Source organism: Penicillium rubens, assembly GCF_028828025.1.
Source record: "Penicillium rubens strain IBT 27055 chromosome Unknown utg000001l_segment0_segment0, whole genome shotgun sequence".
In the NCBI taxonomy this organism is placed as follows: domain Eukaryota; kingdom Fungi; phylum Ascomycota; class Eurotiomycetes; order Eurotiales; family Aspergillaceae; genus Penicillium; species Penicillium rubens.
The window spans coordinates 6,235,552-6,247,725 of NW_026890599.1; the positions used below are offsets into that span (position 1 = coordinate 6,235,552).

Here is a 12,174-nt window from a genome sequence, read left to right on the forward strand (position 1 = left end):
ACGAAGACAGGTCCGTGTACCAGGTTATAGAGGGGAATAAGATGGACTAAGGTGTTGATGTGACAAGGTGGATTAAGGAACTTTCGAGTCCTCACTTATGCCATTGTCTGAACTGCAGCCTAACAAACTGTGGAGCGGAGAAGACGTGTCGAAAGGCTACCTATGATAGTACCAAAAGGACCACTAAGATATATAAGAAGACTGCCCGAGGAGACTTCGTATGTGTACTTGGGAGAACTACTTATTATACTTCGCTATGTCAACTATCATTTAGTACCTAGGATCTTATAAAACGTATAGAGCTTCTTAATATATGTTGGAGAATCCCCCTAGATGAGATGATTCCGATGATTCTTTATGACATGTAAACTGAGCCCTTTCTTTGCCAGTTTGCTAAATCCTTTGTTGAATCAGGCTTTATAAAGAGCCTTCTTTTGATAGATTGACTACAACAGTTTGTTCTTGATTTTCCCAGCTTCTAGTTTTGCAGCCCTCTACAATATATAAGGGCTGATAGTTGACTGTAGCGGCAGTCACCTAGGACTTGTTGCTGCTCCTCTATGTTCTTTTATATTGATTCATTTATAACTGTATGGAACCGTGTCACATGATCCATAATCTTCATAATCCTTTTACCGGACGTTTCCCACCGGATGTCTGACCTTCTAAGTTTTTCTCTGTAGACTTCCAAGGCTCTCATTAGACTCTCGGATCCTCCCAATTCCGAGTTCAAGTCCTTCTGTTATATTGGCCGAATCCGAGATCCGTTAACCGGAAAGGGAAGTTGCTATGAATATTACGCGTGGGGGTGACAGGGCACGCTCATACACACAGCCAATCAAGAGGCTGAAAAACACCTTAATCTATAGGTTATGTGATGCAGGTCTTATACGCTCTATAGGTAATTAATGCAATGTCACATTCAAGTCAGAATATTCAGAATACTCCAATATTCAAATATGTCAATATTCATACGCTCATCTTCGGCTGATATCGAGACAAAGAGTAGCACATAATATCTCCATTTACCGTTCCGGAAAGAGCTGAGACCAGTTACCCATGGATGCTCCGACGCCGTTCGCTCTTTCCTGAAGTTTGTCTCGTCTCCGTTGATTCCTTCCTTCTTTGCTTCTTTCCTTCTTCCTTCCTTCTGTTCCTTCTTACCCTCTGCTCCTTCCTCCTTCCTCACCATAAAAACTCTTATCCGTCACGTCTCACCTTTTGCTTTTCTCTTCTGTCAACAACTCTCGTTTACCTTTCCCTCGTTTACTTCCTTCAGCGTGTTTCCTTTTTATCATGGCTTTACCTGTTCTTCCTTCTTTAGGCTTTTCATCCGCTACACTCATGCCAGACCAGATGGAAAACATGCCTGACAATGGTGCCGTTGATACCCCCGGCTCGGAGACCCCAGTATCTGAGTCCGGGGATGATCGCGACAGACAAATCACCGAGCTGGCACGTTCTATCTCGCACGTCTCACAAAAGGGCAGCGTCAAGAAGAGTGAAACTTCAGGTGTCAACACCTTCCTCGACTCGACCAGTGACCCAGAATTAGATCCCAACAGTGGCCTGTTCAAACCCCAGAAATGGGTGCAGAACATCCTGCAAATAACTTCTCGTGATCCTGATCAGTTCCCGACTCGCACAGCAGGGGTCTCCTTCCGCAACCTCAATGTTTTCGGCTATGGCACCGCGGCTGATTACCAGATGAACTTTGCCAACTTCTGGCTCAAGGGCGCAGGATGGTTCCGCAGGATCCTTGGGCTTCAGAAGAAAGTACGCATTGATATCCTGCGGGACTTCGAGGGCATTGTTCACAGTGGTGAAATGTTGGTTGTGCTAGGTCGCCCGGGAAGGTATGTGGATTACTCCCCCGCGTTCGAACGACTAATCGCTAACACCCAGTAGCGGATGCTCTACCTTCCTCAAAACCATTGCCGGAGAGACGCATGGTCTCTACCTCGACAAGGAGAAAGGGTCCGAGGTGCATTATGATGGTATCTCCTGGGATGTTATGCACAGCCGTTTCCGCGGCGAGGTCATCTACCAAGCCGAAAACGAAGTTCACTTCCCTCAGCTGACTGTCGGTGATACACTGCTGTTTGCTGCTCACGCCCGAGCGCCGGAGACCCGACTTCCCGGTGTGACACGCGACCAGTATGCCATCCATATGCGTGATGTGGTAATGACGATGCTTGGCTTGACTCATACCATGAACACCAAGGTGGGCAATGAGTTCATTCGAGGTGTATCCGGTGGGGAAAGAAAGCGGGTCAGCATCGCCGAAACCACTCTGTGTCGTTGTCCTTTGCAGTGTTGGGACAACAGCACTCGCGGACTGGACAGCTCGACGGCCCTGGAATTCGTGAAGAGCATCCGCCTCTCCACTGACTACAGTGGATCCACCGCTATAGTCGCAATCTATCAAGCCAGTCAGTCCATCTACGACCAGTTTGACAAAGCGATTGTGCTCTACGAAGGCCGTCAGATCTACTTCGGTCGTGCCGGCGATGCACGACGCTTCTTTGTTGAGATGGGATTCCACTGCCCAGACAGACAAACGACTGCGGACTTCCTCACCTCCCTTACCAGCCCTTCGGAACGCCTTGTTCGCCCTGGATATGAAGACTCGGTTCCACGCACGCCCGATGAGTTCGCAGCACGCTGGAAAGACAGCCCGGAGCGTAAGCAGCTTCTTGCTGAAATTGAAGTCAATGCAGCCGGAGATGGAAAAGCAAAGCTTCAGGAATTCGATCGTTCTCGTGCGGCAGACAAATCCAAGCTTACTCGTGCAGCCTCGCCATACACACTCTCGTATCCGATGCAAATCCGTCTGTGTCTTTGGCGAGGGTTCTTGCGGCTCAAGGCAGACTCGGCTATGACGGTTGCTACGATCGTTGGGAATAACACCATGGCCCTGATCATTTCCAGTATCTTCTACGAATTAGCGTACAGGACCGACAGCTTCTACATGCGTGGAGCCCTACTTTTCTTTTCCATCATGATCAGTGCCTTCTCGAGCTCACTGGAAATTATGATCATGTGGCAGCAGCGGCCGATTGTGGAAAAACATTTCAAGTACGCACTATACCATCCCTCCGCGGAAGCTATCAGTGCGTACATTGTGGAGCTTCCATGGAAAGCCTTACTAGGAGTTACGTTCAATTTAATCATCTATTTCCTACCTCATCTTCGGCGAACTGCGGGCCATTTCTTCATCTTTTTCCTCTTTTCGATGACGACGACCCTTGTGATGTCCAATATCTTCCGGTTTATCGGCGCGATCTCGCGGTCCGTGGCCCAAGCCATGCCTCCTGCTTCAGTCTTCATGCTTATCTTGGTCATTTACACTGGGTTCACCATTCCGGTCCGAGATATGCACCCTTGGTTCCGGTGGCTCAACTACGTGAATCCTATTGCTGTAATGATAACTTAACTTTGGCTCGATCCCACTAGAACATGCTAACACGCAATAGTACGCCTTTGAGGCGCTGATGATCAATGAATTCAGCGGACGGTCCTTCCCTTGCTCGAATTATGTCCCAGATGGCTCGAAAATTTACGAGGATGCACCTCTCAGCTCCAAGATCTGTTCACAGAAGGGTGCTGTGGCAGGCCAGGATTTTATTGATGGAGAGACATACATCAACACAACTTACGAATACTACAGTCCGCATTTGTGGCGGAACTTCGGAATTCTCTGCGCTTTCTTCGTCGTCTTCTTTGTCCTGTATATCTTCTGCAGTGAGCTTATCCGGGCTAAACCATCTAAAGGTGAGGTTCTGGTATTCCCGCGCGGTAAGATGCCTGCGTTCGTCAAGAATGTTCGCAAAGAGGATCCAGAGGAGGTCATTGCGTCAGAGAAAGGAGCAGTTGCTAGCGAACCTGGGGATTCAACTGCAGCAATTGTTCGCCAAACTTCTGTCTTCCACTGGGAGAATGTGTGTTATGATATCAAGATCAAGGGAACCAAGCGACGCATCCTGGACAGTGTGGATGGTTGGGTCAAGCCTGGCACCTTGACGGCCTTGATGGGTGTCACTGGTGCAGGAAAGACCTCTTTGCTCGATGTACTGGCCGATCGTGTCACTATTGGCGTGGTCTCCGGCGAGATGCTCATCGATGGCCGGCTACGCGACGATTCCTTCCAGCGGAAGACGGGATACGTGCAGCAACAAGATCTGCATCTGGAGACTAGTACTGTCCGTGAAGCTCTGGTATTTAGCGCTCTCCTACGCCAGCCTGCCACCATTTCTCGTCAGGAAAAAGTCGCATACGTTGAAGAAGTCATTCACATGCTTGGTATGGAAGAATACGCAAATGCCGTGGTCGGAGTTGTCGGCGAGGGCCTCAACGTGGAGCAGCGTAAGCGGTTGACTATCGGTGTGGAACTGGCCGCAAAACCAGACCTGCTGCTGTTCTTTGATGAACCCACGTCTGGTCTGGATAGTCAGACTGCTTGGTCAATTTGTACCCTGATGCGCAACTTGGCCGACCACGGTCAGGCTGTACTGTGTACCATTCATCAGCCTTCGGCAATGCTGATGCAGCAGTTCGACCGCCTATTGTTTCTCGCTAAAGGAGGGCGCACAGTGTACTTTGGTGATCTTGGCCCAAACATGCAAACCTTGATCAAATACTTTGAAGACAAAGGGTCGCCCAAGTGTCCACCAAATGCAAACCCGGCCGAATGGATGCTCGAGGTCATTGGTGCTGCGCCAGGCTCTCATGCTGATAGAGACTGGGCTGAACAATGGACCAACAGTGCGGAGCGCGCAGAGGTTCACAGCGAATTGGCTGAGATGAAAAAGGAATTGTCCAAGAAGCCTGTCCCCGTCCGCGCTGCAGGGTATGGTGAATTTGCCATGCCAATCTGGTATCAGTTCCTCGTTTGTTCCCAACGCATGTTCCAGCAGTACTGGAGATCTCCGTCGTATCTATACGCCAAAGTCCTCACCTGCACCGTCTCGGTAAGTTATCTCCCTCCCTTTTATTTGATCCTACTGACAGGTATAGCCGTTGTTCCTCGGATTCACCTTCTGGCGCATGTCTACCAGCCTCCAGGGGATGCAGAATCAGATGTTTGCAATCTTCATGCTCCTTGTCCTTTTCCCCGGTCTGGTCCAGCAAATGATGCCCTCCTTCGTCACGCAGCGTGCTTTGTATGAGGTACGCGAACGGCCTTCCAAGGCCTATTCGTGGAAAGCGTTCATGCTGGGCAGTATCCTTGTGGAGCTGGTATGGAATATCTTGATGTCGGTGCCAGCCTTCCTCTGCTGGTACTACCCAATCGGCTTTTATCACAATGCAGAGCGCACGAACGCAGTTGTCAAACGAAGCGGCATCATGTATGTGCTCATTCTACAGTTCATGATGTTCACGTCGACTTTCAGCTCTATGGTAATTGCTGGAATTGAAGAGCCCGATACTGGCAGCAACATTGCTCAGTTCATGTTCTCTCTTTGCTTGGTCTTCAACGGGTAAGTTGTCCGCGGGGGCTTGGTGATTAATTTGTAATAGTGCTGACTGGGCTTGTAGCGTACTCGCGAACTCCTCTGATATGCCTCGGTTCTGGATATTCATGAACCGCGTATCGCCATTTACCTACTTTGTGTCGTCCGTGCTCTCCACTGGTCTTTCTGGGACTACGGTGGAATGCTCTAGTATCGAGTGGCTCACTGTCTCGCCTCCAGATGGACAGACCTGCGGCAGTTATCTGGACCCTTACATCGAGGTTATGCACGGCACATTACTCAATCATGAGGCGACGGTGGATTGCAAAATCTGCCCAATGTCGAGCACAGATCAATTCCTCGGAAGTCTGAACATGTCGTACTCAGATGTTCCACGCAATATTGGGTTGATGTTTGCCTATGTGGGGTTCAACATTGTCGCCGCGCTCGTCCTGTACTGGCTCTTCCGCGTCCCCAAGCACTGGTCACGCAAGGTCAAGGAGACCTAAAAAGGTCATTTTCTTTCTCTTTTCGGGTTGTTGGGGGTGGTTCATTGCAGTCAGTGCTGTTCCCGAGGGATTTTTTGCGTTTCTCCTCAGTGTTCATCGGAATATGCTCTTGCTTTATCTATCCTGGCACAGGGTCTTATCTTGTATGTATCTCATACATGTAGCTTATGTCAATCAAGATTGTACGTTGTGACTTTGACTATCTTTTGGCACTGGGCCCAATCAGAGCCTAATATCATGAACGGTGAATTGGGGGACGAGGGATGTGAGGTGGTCATCAGACCTGATGGAATCCGTATGATTATTTCAGGGATTCTCATCAGGAATAAGAGAAGGTTAGAATCATAGAGAGAAGAACCTTGGAAGGGCTATAAAGAGTAGTGAACGCGAAGAAGTAGTCGGTTTACTCCAGTCTGGAAGGCACATACACATTTTCCTCTATTGTAGGTACATATTCAATGTCAACTTTATAATGTTAGACTTGGATGTCGTTAGCAGACAATTTGATACTGTTAGCACTTCTCTATTCTATATTTTCCTTCGATCCTGAGACCGATGTCTACATATGCATGTATTGACCAAGTATATATTTCCAGTAAAAGGTCTTGAATATAGGCCCCGGCGTTCAACCATCCAGTGAAATATAGCTGTTCAGTTAAATAACACTGTTTTATAGATACTAGGACTGGGTACCTCCAATATCTATGTTGTATAAGATCTATAAAACGACCCCGATTTGGGCTGTCCCGCTTATCCGGAATAAACAACCTCCTCCCAGTCCCCGCGAACTCCGTACTAACACCTCCAGGGCTACTTTTGGAGATCTAAACATCCTCAATTTTACGGCTCATCCACATAATTCACCGGAACATCTGGAGGCATACCGGTTGCGCTCTCCGCCCCTTGCTTCTCCGGCCACGCTGTCCGTACCAGCGCCACACTCACCATGTACGCTCCCTCTGCTCATTGAATCGCGCAGCAACTAACATGCCTGACAATACCAGGGGCGTCTTCTCCCTGATTATTATCAACAAGGCCGGTGGACTTATCTACCAGCGCGAGTTCCAGTCTGGCCTGCGCAACCTCTCCACGAATGACTACCTCGTCCTAGCTGGCACCTTTCACGGGTAAGCTGCCAACACCATCTTTCTCCTGGAACACCTATTTGACTAGGATTTTACAGTGTCCACGCAATCACCCGCTCGATCACACCCAAAATCCCCATCTCCCAACCTGCTCCCTCCCCCGCAACCTCTTCAACGGGTATCACCGCCCCTGCTGCGTCCGGTTACTCCTATCCAAACCCCGGTGTACCAGTTTCCGGCCTGGATTACCTCGAGACCGACAAGTTTCGAATGACTTGTTTTCAGACTCTCACTGGGACCAAGTTCTTGTTGTTTACGGATCCCTTGACTGGCAGCGTGGACACAATCATACAGAAGATCTACGAGCTCTATGCGGACTATGTGATGAAGAATCCATTCTATCAGATTGAGATGCCGGTGCGATGCGAGGCATTCGATCGGCATCTGGGGGCGTGGCTGAGGGGGAGGACATAACCCCAACGGACGATGGGACCACGCAAAAATGGGGGGAGACATCATGACTTTACGAACTAGATACGTTTTGTTCCTGTACTTGTGTCCGGATATCACGCCGTCTCGTATAATACCAAATCACATAATTTATTGCCCTTGCACCTGTAGAACGTACCCGAAGGTCGACTATCGAGAACACAAGACAAAAGCAGAAGCAAACGCCGGGTATGCATCACAGTCATATTCAAATATCCGGACCTTAGGCGGTGTCCATCTTGTCCTCATCCTTCTTATCTTTGTCACCGCTGGACTCGCCATGGCCCTCCTCGGGGATATTGCCCAGTTGCGTTTTGCCTTCCTGTTCTTCTCGCTCGCGCTTCTCCTTCTCCTGTCGGTTCTTCTCGTCCTCCATCGATAAGCGCAGGGCGAATGCCAGCTCGGGGTCGTTCTCCGCGGCATCATCGAATCCAAATCCACCAGCCTCGCCTTCGCCGCCACCTCCGACGTCGGCATCCTCGCCAGCCAGGATCGGGGTCACCTGGAGCTGATCACTGAGAAGATGGGGTCCTGGTGGGATGATGGCGAGGTGGGAACCATCGCCGCTCTTGACATTCTCAACGAAAGCCTCGAGCTTCTTGGTTTGGTCAGATTCCAAATCCCCGAAAGCTACCACGTCGATCGACACGTTGTTCTTCTTCATCTTCTTCGCGAGCTTCACGAGGGTCTTCTCATCTTCTTCGATGGGCGAGCAGGAGAATACGATGATGCGTTGGCGCTGGGACTTTTCCATGCGGTGCTTGAGTGCCAACTAAGATACCGTCAGGGTTAGTTACTGAGAGCTCGGGACCTCGGAGATCGGCTGGAAGAACGTACCGCTGCGACCTGGATGGTCGAGCTGAGATGAGATGTGCCGCTGATCTTTGTCCGGTGGAGACCGGCGAGAATTGCGCCAAACTCGCCTGTGAAGGTTGACAACACCTCGGGACCCTTGCCGCCCATGCTCATTAGGCCGACAGCTGACTGGGCATTTGCACGCATCTTTGCACTGTGGATGATGCTAACGGCATCGACTTGAGATTGCCACCGGGTGGTTCTGCGACTATTAGATTGCATTCACAGATACAAATATATTGCCATCGGATGCACTCACGTGTAGTCTCCATTGCGACTGCTTTCGCTGTTGTCGACACTGTAGGTTGGTGTCAGCAGAGTAAGCTAATATGAAGGATGGTCAATGACGGACATGATCATAGTAGCTTCTAGCGTCATGATGGCGAAATCTAAGGAAATTAACGATGTAAAGGAGAGCAGAACAGCAAATGAATAGGAGATCCGCGTATGGGAGATGAAGACGGATGACGAAGGCGAGGTGGAAGCTCTGCATTCTGCCACAGCTCTCCGCCCGAGGCACGCTGTTTGTTGTGGTCCTCCTTGCTCCGCACCTTAGCTTTAGCCCTTGTACTTCGACACATCCCAAGTCTATATCCCTTGGATCTCTACACAATGCCTGCCACTAAGCGCAAGTCCGACGCCATGGACGTCACGCCTACGGGCAGTCCTACTAAAAAGATGCGCTTGACACAGCGCCAAAAACAGGCGCTGATGGACAATCTACAACTTGAAAGTGGGTGGAATTGTGGGTTTACAGTGATCATGGCGCTAATTTTGCTACAGTCACCGAGCGGGCACGTAAGCTTCGTGCTCAATATGCCCTTCAGGCAAATGACCTCCGGGCGCGCATTGAGCGACGCGTCAATCGCATCCCAGTGTCGCTACGCAAGGCCAACATCGGCGAGCTGCTCGAAAAACACAATGCCGCCGCAAACAAACAGCACGTTGCATCGACTTCCCGGAAATACTCGCCCGTCAAGGTATCACGTAACATCGCAAGCATCTCCGTAGACCCAGAAACCTCTACCACACGCGACGGTAGAGCTCGGAGGGGAAGGTATGATATACTATAACCCCAATTCGTTTCCTTGACTGACAGAATGCGTAGCCACGATGGCCACTTCTCCGACAAAGAGAATGCGCCTGCCGGTCGCGAGCCCGAACTCAAGAACCCCAAGCGTCGCGTGAAGCCAGCCGGACCGGGCGGGGCCTCGCGCATGGCGTCTCAGGAAGTACGAGGCAACGAGAACCGAATTCTGTCTCCCAAGTCCAACAATTCCCGAACATACCCTCACTCACCCTTCCGTGCATCTCCCGAGAAGGGTCAACCATCATATCTGGCGCGCCCTACCTCCCCGTTGAAACCGTCCAGTCCATTGCGATCACGCGGCGCCACTGTGTCTGCAGTGAAGGACCAGCGGCCTCCATCGCAGGCCCAGAGAACTACCACCCGCGCTGCTACAGGACCTAAGACTATTCGATCGCCTTTGCCGCGCCCGGCGACTCGACAGGGCGAGCGCAAGAATAGCACAGGGTCCACGGCGTCTTCAGGCACGACAGTAACCAAGTCCACACGGACAGGTACTGGCGCGAGAAAGGCCACGGCGGCATCTGCTGCGGCTTCCAAGAAGCCGACTGCTCGCGTGCAGGCTGCATCAATGGCTGTCAAGAATACCCCCACCACTGCTGCAATGCGCAAGACTACTGCTCCGGCTGCGACTGAAACTGCGACTCGGACCCGCGCGCTGCGCAAGCGTATTTAGGACTGTTAGTTGAACGCACAAATTTGTCTTCCTTTCTTGGAGTTAGTTGGGATTGGTTTTTTTGAGCGTGGGTGATTGCATACTCTGCAATGAACAATTTGAGCCTGGGTGTTGTCTTTCCTGCTTCTTCGGCGCGATATCATAATAGGTGTTTCCTCGAGTCGAGTGTAAATCCATGGTTTTGTTCCGGATATTTGAACCAAGTTCTTCCAAATCAATACTCGCCGTACAAAGATCATAACCCGTCTTTATTGGTCTATTTGCAGCCAGTCCGAAACAACATCCCAAAGCGAATGAGACCCCTGTCACTCTGCTGCCATGTCACTCTGCTGCCACTCAATTGGACTACTTGTTTCCAATCACACCGCTCTTCCGCGAGTCCACGTCAACTCCTGCCCACCATCGTAGCACTGGCTTTACCTCATACCGGGAGCATCAGTCTCCGTGCTTCCAGAATGGAAATCATCCGAGAGAGTACTACGTTCGAAACTGTCGATGGCAAACTCAAGTTCTGTTGGAAGAGTTTCTACGTGCGTCAAGACGGCATCGTATACTACGGGTCATGGAACCATCGATCATCGAAACCTACGGATATCAGTCAATTCAAGAAGTTGACGACCATCAAGACGAACGAAAGAGGCCCCAAAATCCACGATACTTGGGCTGCGGCATCAGGGGAAGACTGTTACATAAACGCGCCGAACATAAGCGATTTCATCCGTCCAGACCTGGAGGATGATATTCAACGCGAGCTTGAAGTGTGTGAAGTCCTGCGCCGACATCCACACGCCAATATTACTACTTACTACGGCTGTCGACAGGAGAATGGTCGGGCTACTGGTCTTTGCTTCAAACGATACGAGGACACCTTGTTCCGGAAAGTCAATCCTGAATGGCTGAACAAGAATATGTTCCGGGCTAGTGCTCATGAGCACGTCGATGATTCTCTCAAAGAGAACTTCCATGGGATTCTTGAGGGAATCAAACACCTTCATTCTCTTGGCCTTGTGCATAATGATATCAACCCGTCTAATATCATGCTTGATGAGCATGGTATCCCGGTGATCATTGATTTTGGGAGTTGTCGGAAGACAGGGGAGTCATTGGAGGACAGCTCAGTTGGACAGACGGATGGGTGGCATGATCCAGCAAATGATCTTGTTTTGGAGAAAAATGATCTGGATGCCTTTGAAGAGTTGAAGACCTGGCTGTTTGGGTCTGTAGATGATGCATATTTGTTCCACGAGGAGGATAGGTTGCAGGAGTGCTAGATTGAATGAGACCTTTCCATAATAATGTTGACGGTAACGCTACGATCTCCAGAGCATAGGAGTTCGTCAACCCCCTTAGCAGCCCTAGAGCCCACTGAGCATCGTGATCGCTCTAGACACCTGGGCAGGGGGCACATATTACTAAGCTTAGACACTCACCTGGGCACTTCAACTGATCCCTGATCGCACACATCCCTTCACTTCCACGTTAAGGTCTCGATGCTCGATGTGAATATTGCAATTAATCGGGCAATACCCTACTCGGTATATACAGAACGCCTGCAATGCAGCTATCCTGGAAGCCAGGATATTCTCTCTCCAATAGGCCCGTGAGAAGGACAGCAACCCGTAGGACCAATAGGAGGTTGAGAAATGCAGATGGACCTCAGCGCTTTGTGTTCATTGCAGAGAACCCTATGAGAGATCGTAAGACTATGGACATTCCACCATTTATCCACCTTTCCTAGACGCCTGTTGAACCGATCACTAATTACGAGGCAAAAGACTTAGAGCCTGATGGTATCGACCTGTTCTTTGTCTGGCTAAAGACTAATAGTAATCTACGGCGGGCTAACATGAAACTCTTGCTCAAGTCAACGTTTCCGAGGAAGGCAGTCCCTCCGTAGGGACGCCATTTGGGGTCTCGGGTGATGCATCGACGGGGGCTGTCGATTCTCCCGACCATGATAGCGATTCTAGGACAGTCGAATACCAACCGCATCGCTGCAACAGCGAAGACGAAGGCCCAT

The 12,174-nt window shown here is 50.3% G+C and overlaps 5 protein-coding genes across 5 annotated transcripts; 4 read left to right on the plus strand and 1 right to left on the minus strand.

Moving 5' to 3' along the window:
* Nucleotides 1-1,296: 1,296 nt before the first annotated feature.
* On the plus strand, nt 1,297-5,962 carry N7525_002403 (pleiotropic drug resistance family ABC transporter; the record flags this gene model as incomplete). Its single annotated transcript, XM_061212298.1, has 5 exons — nt 1,297-1,856; nt 1,909-3,421; nt 3,477-4,970; nt 5,017-5,480; nt 5,539-5,962. The coding sequence occupies 5 exons, from the start codon at nt 1,297-1,299 to the stop codon at nt 5,960-5,962; spliced, it is 4,455 nt and encodes a 1,484-aa protein (XP_061071524.1).
* A 987-nt stretch (nt 5,963-6,949) lies between these two features.
* N7525_002404 (trafficking protein particle complex subunit 4) lies at nt 6,950-7,521 on the plus strand (the record flags this gene model as incomplete). Its single annotated transcript, XM_002556901.2, has 2 exons — nt 6,950-7,089; nt 7,146-7,521. 2 exons carry the CDS (start codon nt 6,950-6,952, stop codon nt 7,519-7,521), a joined length of 516 nt encoding a protein of 171 aa, XP_002556947.1.
* Nucleotides 7,522-7,759: 238 nt separating this feature from the next.
* On the minus strand, nt 7,760-8,769 carry N7525_002405 (proteasome regulatory particle base subunit RPN10; the record flags this gene model as incomplete). The annotated part of the gene is made up of 4 exons (XM_002556900.1): nt 7,760-8,308; nt 8,374-8,593; nt 8,651-8,689; nt 8,744-8,769. 4 exons carry the CDS (start codon nt 8,767-8,769, stop codon nt 7,760-7,762), a joined length of 834 nt encoding a protein of 277 aa, XP_002556946.1.
* A 234-nt stretch (nt 8,770-9,003) lies between these two features.
* N7525_002406 (uncharacterized protein) lies at nt 9,004-10,154 on the plus strand (the record flags this gene model as incomplete). Its single annotated transcript, XM_061212299.1, has 3 exons — nt 9,004-9,124; nt 9,175-9,448; nt 9,500-10,154. The coding sequence occupies 3 exons, from the start codon at nt 9,004-9,006 to the stop codon at nt 10,152-10,154; spliced, it is 1,050 nt and encodes a 349-aa protein (XP_061071525.1).
* Nucleotides 10,155-10,609: 455 nt separating this feature from the next.
* N7525_002407 (uncharacterized protein) lies at nt 10,610-11,425 on the plus strand (the record flags this gene model as incomplete). The annotated part of the gene is made up of 1 exon (XM_002556898.1): nt 10,610-11,425. The coding sequence occupies one exon, from the start codon at nt 10,610-10,612 to the stop codon at nt 11,423-11,425; it is 816 nt and encodes a 271-aa protein (XP_002556944.1).
* Nucleotides 11,426-12,174: the final 749 nt, after the last annotated feature.